We start from the raw sequence: 9,892 nt of genomic DNA, 5'->3' as shown, positions 1-9,892 counted from the left end.
TGTGTTGTTTCATTGACAAACGAAAAATCATCCGGGGATATAAGCAGAACTGGCACCTTATTGTTTTCATAGACTGATCTGGAAAAATCTAAAAAATCTATGCACGGCTATCAAATGGTTTTCCACACTGACCTCTAAATAACAGAACGTTGAAAATATATTTGGGATATCTTGAAGACGCCAGTCCCAACTGACCGAGACACGAGCACTTCACTTTAAATTTCCACGATTGCCCAACCAGAGCTTTTCATACAAACAAAAGCAGCTATATATTTCACAACGTGCAAATGTTAATCATTTAGTTTATGTGAAGGTCTACATTGGATAATTTGCAAGAAATGCAGAAAACATATGTCAAGTGTCCTCAATGTAAATTAAGTTAGTTTTGGCACAGAAACAAGTGGCACTTTTATCAGCTCAGTTCTAACTACCACGACAGTACAGCCGGTTTAACGCCCCCAGAAACCGAAGTTTTGACAGTATTTTCAGCGTCATAGCACAACTCCTTAACAGTTAATTAAAAACCAAATGAATAGCATTCAGGTATTGAAACATTGCAACTATTTTATTGACTTATTTGAAGAAATTCATCAACAAAGCAATGTTCCTTTTTTGTCTTGTACTTGGGGAATGCTGAGCAGTGAAATAGAAGTGCACTTCTCACAGCGACCTGGTTAACCTGCAGTTGAGAAGAATTAACAAAACATCATTATGTAGTAACGAGGAAATAAATTACATTTAATGAAGTTATAGCTGTAAAAAAAACAATTATAATCAAAGCGTTTATAGACGTACACCGTATAGTGAAAGAGACAAGGACCAAAATCATATTTCATAATCCAAGCAGTGCTTTTCCTTTACCGTGAAGTGGAAGTAAAATTTTCACAAGCAAATAGTTGATTATGTTTGCGCTCAGAGAATTTCTTTCTATTTTCTTTTTAAGCCAAGTGGTTTAAAATAATTATGATAACACTTATTTGCTCGTCAGCTTGTTCGGATACTCATAAATGAACACATATTTTGCAGAGACGTTCTGTGTATAAAGTGACCGAGACCCATTCACTGTGCTTGTTAGGAGCATAATTACTTACACGAATACAGGGCTCTTATCCCAGCGATGTCATCAGAGTGCAATGAAGGATTCCCAAGGCTGGCTGTGGGCCACATGACGGTGCCGCCGACATTAGAGTGCCCCAGGCCTAACGCGTGCCCGATCTCATGAGTAGCAACCCAGACCATTGACTGGGAATCCGTGTACGTCCACAACCACCATCCACCCGTCTTTCCTGAAAAAGACCATTTCTCGTCTTCGTCGAAATGGATTCGTCCATTACTTGGAAAATACGCATGTGCCAAGACACCGTTCTTTCCATCAAAGGTCGCGCTATCTGTTGGTTCCCCAGGGATACCGGCATGAGTCCTGCTTCCAAAGCTAAGAAAACATAAACGTTGTTTTATAAATGTTACACGAGATCTGCTCTGTAAAAACATAAGTGTTGTTGCAAAGCGATTTAAAACATTGAATCACATTCAAGGGCTAGGTTGAATGACATCGGTTCATTTCACTTCACTGAAATGGAATTGCAACATAGCTAGCAAAGCCGAGATATCACACTTGGCCTACATAAGCGTGTACCATAATCCAATGATGGCTCCCTCAAGATCCTAAAGCTGCTCTGGGCCTCGCCTCTAGTAACTCTAAAACTTCTGTGGTGATCTTCAAACCTCCAGTGAGCACCATAAATCGATGAAGCACGTACGGCATGAGTCAGTAGTTGATAGGAGATAGACATGTGACAAAAAACGACCTCTTGAGCGCGTGGTTACTGTTTAATAGCACACAACCGGATTGCTTCTACTTTTTTTAATTTTTAATTTTAAAAGGCTGATACATAGTTCATAACACAGTAAGCCCTTTGGGTGAGTGCAGAAACGTCTGAAATATCAGTCAAACCATCTTAAATTATCTGGTCTATTTGGACAGTCACTGCTTAGACTCGCTGTTATTAGAATAAATGTTTGCAATTTTATCAATGTACTGGTGTAAGTGTCATCACGAAATTGAATGAAATTCAAAATTTTTGAGGCATCTTTTATGACACTGTTAGTTTTTCCTACCAAAAAGCAAAACAAACAAAAGGCAAGAGCAAAAACAGAAACAAGACTAAACAAAACTCAATAAAACAAACAAAAATAAGAAGATAAAAGTTTTACTCTAACCTGATCTTAAAGTCAGGGCTGCTAGGGTCAGTTGTTCGAGTAAAGGTAAGCGCATTACAGGCATCTTTCCATTTCTGAAACGCTTGAGAGATGGCCTTCTGCTGATCTGACTCTGACAAGTCTTGACCAGAATATTTGATATAATACGTGAAACTTGTCTTGGACCAAGACCTCACAGCATCAAATCGTTTAAAGCGACTTGCTTCTTCTTCAACGTCCGGGTCTCCACAGCGCGGTTTCTTCATAACGTTCAACGTGTCTTCGTCCACTTCTCCTGTCTCTGGCAGATGAAAATAGTTCTGAAACTTCTTAACTGCTTCACCAACGTCATGGTTTCCTGATTTGGATGGTGATATGTAGTGGTACTCAGTCAGATATTTCTGCAAGAATCAAAGGAAACGTAAAGGTTTTAAAATGTAAAATTTCAAGAAATCATAATGTTTGCCGGGTTACATTTTTTTTACCTTGTTTAAGATAGGAATTATGTGTTTCTACTCAGCTTAGGCCATTCAGTTTACATCAAATGTGTGTATCTGTTGTTCAGGAGATGCAATCATTTTATTGTGTGTATGGCGCGAGCAAAATTTAACTCGACTTAGGTAGATTTAAATCTCAGACCTACTTATATGAAGTAACAAATTGAACTGTTATAATAGCTCTCAGTTATTTTGTTACTGGGAAGTTACCGGTAAGCGAAAAAGGAGAAAAAGAAAATTTCGTAGTCGCGTCGTTCGCTATTTTCCTTTGGCTGTTTTCTAAAGAAAAAAAGATTTCTCGGTTTCCCAAACTAAAGCCTCCACTCGTGTTTCTATACCTCGATAGAAACACGGAAACTGTTTACGATTTGTTGAATGTCTTTCAACAACATGGAGTATGCCTGCCTAAAAGAAAAAAAACGCTAAAATGACTCATTTTCTCAGTCGATTGTTGCCTTGCTTTTAAACGACAACAGCTACAGTTGTAAGACGAATAATGCGAAGTGATTCCCACGTAATTAATGCGAAACAACACAGAATCTTTATCAGTTACAGCACCTTTCTCAGAAAAATCATACAGCAAGGTCTTATTTCACAAAAAAAGGTGTTCATAGCACTAGTGTCGAACGACAAAAACTGAAAAAAATAGCTGGAATTCGACCTTGCTCTACTAAAAGCGTACTAAAAGGGTAGCAATAAAAAATATACTTTGCTTCCGTACTTGATGTTATCCATGTTACCGAAGTATCTTTATTTATAGGTGAGACTTAAACTTACCACAGCAATGTTCATCTCGTCCTCTCCTTCATTATCGGGATCAACATCGTCAGCAGCACTGCCTGAGACAAGAAGCAGCGAGACAACAGCCAAAGAGAAAAACATGGTCGAGCTTTTCTTCTTGAAGCAAAATACAATTGCTGTTAGCACCGAATGAGACAGACCCTTATCTAGCGGTTGGCCGAGACATTAGATCCTGTGTATGTGTTGCTGTCTTTACTCAGCCGTGGAGAAAGCTATCAGAAAATTCTATGCCTCTGTAACTGAAGATCATTTAAAAAGTATTTACGTTTCTATCTAGTTTTCACCTTGAAATCAGCAAAGAACGATCCACTGAAAGTTCAAATTACGTTCTCCTTGTTTGATTTAAAGCACGATTGGCAACAAGCACAATAGTGTATTTGAAGATATTTGCTTACCTGTTTGTTCAGACTGTATTCAACGAAAACTGAGAATCTTTTCACCGTTTTCATTTGCAGATTTGATCACATTGCCGAATAACATGTACACCCAACGAAAATTGTTCACCAGCCACCTGTCTGCATTGTCAAATGCATCCTCCTGTTGCGGAAATACAACCCACGATACCACCAAAAAGGGCTGTTTGAACACGGAGACATCACAAGAACAGTGGCCCACCCACTTCTGGGGCTTCAGAGATGCTAGGCTATGTTACAAGTAAGCTTAGTAGAATTTGTTATCTTCGTGAATGAGACCCTCTGAATGGTTGAATTAGTGTGAATCCACGGAGAAGCTCGGAAGTCCTTAATCGTGCAAGATTAAAGGAAATAATGAACTGTATATAAAAGATCGCTGTGTTAACTAAAATGGCTGTCCTTTATTCGCTCTCTCCCTCTCTCTTTTTATTCAGATTTGTTCCAAAGAACAGAAAAGGGAAGAATAGTCTCAATTAACGAGTTATAGCCTGTCGGCGTACAGTATCTAGCTGCCGAGGAATCAAAAACGGAAAATGAAAGTATTCTTGCAGCGTATTAAAAAATCGTTAAGAACCAGAGCTGGACGAATAGTTATCACAACTCTAATCACTACGCAGGGGGAAAAGTAATCCATACAAGCTATGTAAATCGTCCATGTTGTATGCACTTAGAAACTGGACTTCTTAATTTAAAAAGAGTTTCCTTCTTTTATTGGCCTTGATTTTAGCGATTACTGACTTCTTCATCATACCATACCACTTTTGCGATTAATAAGCGTGATAAAAATAACCTTGTGAATTTGGGAGTTGGATCTGGAGTTGCTGTTGTTCTTGTTGTTGTTATTTCTTTTCACGAACAAAGATAACATGTATAATATTTTATGGTTAAATTGAAGTCCGATGATATCTATCCAGTTTTCCCTTGAAATCACCAAAGAACGATCGACTGAAAGTTCAAGTTATGTTCTCCTTGTTTGATTTAAAGTACAGCTGTGAACATTAGGCGTACGGGCACCTTCGGACTTGGGGGGATGGTGACTTTCTTGCCCGAAAAATTTACGCAATGCCGGAATGCGAGAGTGTTGAAATCAGGATGCGAACGCACTCAAATTGCATGAAAAACAAAAATGTTCACAATTCCCATATCTAATGAAACTGCTATAATTCCAAAAACAATCATATTTAAAGCTCACATCAATCAATCATACTCTATGAACAGTCTCAATCCGAGTAAAATCTAAAACGCATCAAAAGAAAAAATTCTCAAAAAAGAAACTAACTAGTAACTTTATTTACGAGTTTTGCAAATCACACAAACTGAATTATTTTTTAATGTTTTCTCTTAAGTGTCGTTGCCCGAATCATTAGCGTTTTGCCCGGAAAATCACATAATTTCTGTAGCTGGTGAGGCTGCAGCCCCCCTCGCGCCCCAGCTCGTACGCCTATGGGTCCGATAATATCTATTCCGTTTTCTCTTGAAATCACCAAAGAACGATCGACTCGGAAAGTTCAAATTACGTTCTCCTTGTTTGATTTAAAGTACAGTTGCGAACAAGCACGGCAAGAGAGTATTTACAAATATTTGCTTACTTGTTTGTTCAGACTGTATTCAACGAAAACTGAGAATCTTCCTACACGTTTTATTTCAGATGTGGATCACTTTGCCGAAAAACATGTACACCCAGTGCCAATCGAAGTACTCTATCAACATGGAAACAGTGTGCAAATAATGGTGCACAGACATGGGAGGTTTCCGAAAAGACTTGATCATGTTGCTATGAATTTTAATGTTTTGTATTTCTGTGATATGCAGGCAACTTGTGTTATGTAAACCTCTTATGCAGGCACTAAGTCACAAGCATTCTCAACAGTAAGATTATTTTTTGCACGAATAATCACTGAAGATCGGGTGAACAAAGACCATGAAACTACGGTGTTATTTAAGAAGCAGAAAGGAATCATGTATTCTCTAACCTGTGCGTTCTGATTATGTCCAACGAAAGTCGTTCACCTGCCAGCTGTCTTTGCATTATCAAATGCATACTCCTGTTGCTGAAATACAACCCACGATACCACCAAAAAGGGCTGTTTGAACACGGAGAAATCACACAAACAATGACCCACGCACTTTGGGGCTTCAGAGATGCTAGGCTATCCTACATGTAAGTTTAGTGGAATTTAATATCTGCGTGAATGAGATCCTCTGAATGGATTGGATTACGATAATAATTCGCTCTCTCCCTCTCTCTTTTTATTCAGATTTGTTCCAAAGAACAGAAAAGGGAAGAATAGTCTCAATTAACGAGTTATAGCCTGTCAGCGTACAGTTTCTAGCTGCCGAGAAATCAAAAACGGACAATAAATGTATTCTTGTAGCGTATTAAAAAATCGTTAAGAACCAGAGCTGGACGAATGGTTATCACAACTCTAATCACTATGTAGGAGGAAACGTGATCCATACAAGCTATGTAAATTGTCCATGTTGTATGCACTTAGAAACTGGACTCATTAATTTAAAAAGAGTTTCCTTCTTTCATTGGCCTTGATTTTAGCGATTACCAACTTCTTCATCATACCATACCACTTTTGCGATTAATAAGCGTATTAATAATAACCTCGTGAATTTGGAAGTTTGATCTGGAGTTGTTGTTGTTATTTCTTTTCACGAACAAAGATAACATGTATAATATTTTATGGTTAAATTGAAGTCCGATCATAGGCATACGGGCACCTTCAGACTTGGCGTGTGGGGAGGGGGGGGGGGGGGGAGAGGGGGTGGGAGGCAGTGACCTTCTTGCCTGACAATGCCCGAATACGTGAGTGTTGAAATCGGGATGCAAACGCATTCAAAATGCGTACTCAATGACCTCTATCAGCAGTCTCAATCTAGTAAATCTAAGACTTATTAAAAGAAAAAGTTCTTTCTTTTACGGCGTTCGTTCAGTGATCGGCTGATCAGCAAGAGACATGGGCCGTTTGGACCACCGTTACAGAAGCTATTCTATATTCGAGACGAGCGTCTCGACATAATATACTCGCGACGTTCAAAGAGCAACACGAGGCATTGCTAGAAGTCCTTCGGGATAGTCTTGTTTTGGCCACAGCAGACTTGCAGTGTACACTGCAAACCTTCCATGAATTCAGAGGCCACGTAAATAAGATGGTAAACAACATGGACGTACAAGAGAAACACCGCCAAAGAAAAATTCAAGAAAAAAATTAAAACACCCCATTGTTAAGATATTCCAAACGGCTCTTATCAGGGCTTCCACAAAAACAAAAGTCTTGGTCTTCGTTCGCTTTGATTCGTGTCCTTGTGTTGTTGATGGAAAATTGGGAAAGGAAATAATATCCTTATCGTGGATTTCTACGATACACATGTAACCGACTTCTAGCCAACAGAAAACCTCAGGTCACTCAAATCATTTCAGTGTAAGTCCTTTATAGCAAGGAAATTGTCAGAGAAAGCAGCTTACAAGACTTGAAACCTAAAAGGAAAGGCCGGAAAGGAAAGGAAAGGCCGCTGTCTCGACTGATTACCATGGCGTCTTCGGTGCGCAACGATACTTCAAATCAGCAGCAGATACAAATGATGCACTTTACACGGTACTACTTTAGGTAGCAACTCTTTTAAGAAACCACCCGGTCGGGCGTCTAATAACACAGAGAGACATAAAGAGTAGGAACCTGTATTTTACGAGTTTTTGAAATCACACAAACTGAATTATTTTTTAATGTTTTCTCTTACGGTGTCGGGAAATTTCGATCAATTGTCTGTTTCGTTTTTGGCACACAGTTAAACTTTGAGAGTTGATAAAACATGCATTCTCTTCACTAAAATAGTCATAACTTTTGAAAGAAGCCCAAAATAAAAATTTCGCGAGAGTGTTTGTTAGCGTGATTATCGAGCAACGTTCTCTCCAAATTTCAGCGCAAAACGTTCAAGACTCGCCGGAAACGAGATCAAAATGTGCGCTTCACTCGCTGAAGTTTTCGTTTCGAGATACGAAGGAAAATATACTTTGGAGCGTTCTTCCGGTGTAATGAAATAATTACACTCTTTCTTTTTTATAAGAGTATATTTTATAAGAATATCGAGGTTGAAATTTGCGAAATTTTAAGAATATTTTAAGAATAAACCCGAGGCTGAAATTGTGAAAAGAATGTAATTTTGTGCGTTGAAAATCTGTAAATACAATACAATGTTATGTTTTTACATAACGGTATAATATTATTCCTTTCTCTAAAACGGCAAAACTAGCCAACAAACGGAACTCTCTTCACTAGCGATAGCCAAATGTTCAATGATGATATATACATCCTTAAATGGAAATGTCATAAGTTATAATTAAGAATACTACGAGAATATTTTCAGCCTAAAATCGGCAGAAATATAGGAATATTCAGCCTGGACCGGAAAAACAATATTCTTATAAAAAAGAAAAAGTGTACAAAAAATGTGTGAAAATAATGACGCGTTGCATTGATCGAGAAAGCGACGACTCGTTTTACTTTAACAGTAGAGCACGCATCATTTATATTACAAAGGAGTCTCAAATGTCAATTTTACCTCCGGCGGGAAATGTGCTTTAAAAGATCTGAATTCCACCGCTTCGTGCTTCTCAGGTTAGTAAGAAAATAATTTTCGCTTCTGTTTCTTCCTTTCGATTTTTAAAACGCCTTACCTTAGGGATGCTATAGACAACGAAAGAGCGCACTCGAAAGCAACGCGAAGAAAACGGTCACGAGATACCGTGTTACTGTTACTGCTTCGAACGACGAAAGCGCTAATGAAGTAATGTTTAGAGAATATCACTGAAACGCCTTCCTCGTTCAGTGCAAGCAACTTCTCCAGCTCGAAACAGGAACCTTTGTTGCTAGCAGCTAACGCATCACCCCAGTTCTGATAGAATGTTTTTCAAACCTTTCCCCCTCCCCAAAACATTTTCCTCTGTGGTACTTTCTTTGCACTTGCAAATGGACAAGAACGTTTGCGTTTCCTCGAAGACATATTTACGTTTAAATCAACAATCTACAAACGGAGAACTCTCCGAACAACACTTGCATTAAAAAGTTGCGCGACAGATTGCCGCGAACTTGATTAGTGAACCTCTGTACTTTGGGAAACAGGGCACTATATTCGGAAATCTTGATTTTTTTTATTTCATTATAATGAATGTACCTTCGTAATCTAAAATTCTTAAGTTTTTAGGAAATGTATACTTTGCTGCGGTTTGCGTCAAACGTCTGACCGTAAAGCGGCGCTAACGAATGATGGCCGTATTGGGATATACTGAAAAAGCGAACGATAATGTTTTGGAAAAATTCTCAATTTTGGGGTAAAAAACGAAGTGCTTACCACATAAATGGTCACGTGTGAAAGCCTTACCTTTGTACATAACATTATATGCTTTCTCAGCATGAACAGTGTATAAGGATGGCAAAATGCTATTAGTCCAATTTAGTATGATTCAAAAAAATAAGAACCTGTTTGAAATTTTAGGCTCAACAGGTTTTTGTACTGATGGGATCTAACTGGGAAATTTTAGCCTAGCAGGTTCTTAAAATCTAGGGTTTTTACTGTATTCGATTTCTTTTATGAACCCCATATTTGCATTTTATTTCCTCGCAGGTATCTTTTTGTTCTTATTGGAATTTTTTCTATCTCACACACTTTTTACCGCATATATTTCAACGATCGCACTTTAAATTGACTATTTAAGGTATCAAAATACCCCAAAATTGACCATTTTTCAAAAAAAATTGTCCTTCGCTTTTTCAGATACATCTCATTGCGGGCTTTCATTAAAAAAAAATTAAGGAAAAAGGTCTATTCTAAACAAAAATCGTCTCTTTGCTTTAATCACCTCCAACTGAGAGCTGTCAACGGGTTGTCACGAGAAGTAAACTTGCATTAAAGTGCCATTATGATGAAATTCTCGATATCCATTTTTTTACATTTTCGTACACATTAGGTTTTTCC

The 9,892-nt window shown here is 38.2% G+C and overlaps 1 protein-coding gene across 1 annotated transcript; it reads right to left on the bottom strand.

The window, feature by feature from the left end:
• Nucleotides 1-546: 546 nt before the first annotated feature.
• Nucleotides 547-3,633, bottom strand: LOC110047450 (interstitial collagenase-like). Its single transcript, XM_089292230.1, has 4 exons — nt 3,474-3,633; nt 2,221-2,600; nt 1,092-1,432; nt 547-679 (listed from the first exon to the last, which is right to left on the bottom strand). The coding sequence occupies exons 1-4, from the start codon at nt 3,576-3,578 to the stop codon at nt 675-677; spliced, it is 831 nt and encodes a 276-aa protein (XP_089148356.1). The 5' UTR covers nt 3,579-3,633; the 3' UTR covers nt 547-674.
• Nucleotides 3,634-9,892: the final 6,259 nt, after the last annotated feature.

The sequence above is a fragment of the Orbicella faveolata genome, unplaced genomic scaffold (genome assembly GCF_042242905.1).
Source record: "Orbicella faveolata isolate gen_17 unplaced genomic scaffold, um_ofav_v1 contig_24, whole genome shotgun sequence".
NCBI classification, from domain to species: Eukaryota; Metazoa; Cnidaria; class Anthozoa; order Scleractinia; family Merulinidae; genus Orbicella; species Orbicella faveolata.
This window is presented reverse-complemented; position numbering and strand designations above follow the sequence as displayed.

What these genes read in the sequence shown, in the direction of transcription:
- LOC110047450 (XM_089292230.1), bottom strand. Translation starts at nt 3,578, where the DNA reads ATGTTTTTCTCTTTGGCTGTTGTCTCGCTGCTTCTTGTCTCAGGCAGT. An exon ending in ACGAGATGAACATTGCTGTG is followed by an intron (nt 2,601 to 3,473) that starts GTAAGTTTAAGT and finishes TGATTCTTGCAG; the next exon opens with AAATATCTGACTGAGTACCA. An exon ending in AGCCCTGACTTTAAGATCAG is followed by an intron (nt 1,433 to 2,220) that starts GTTAGAGTAAAA and finishes ATGTTTTCTTAG; the next exon opens with CTTTGGAAGCAGGACTCATG.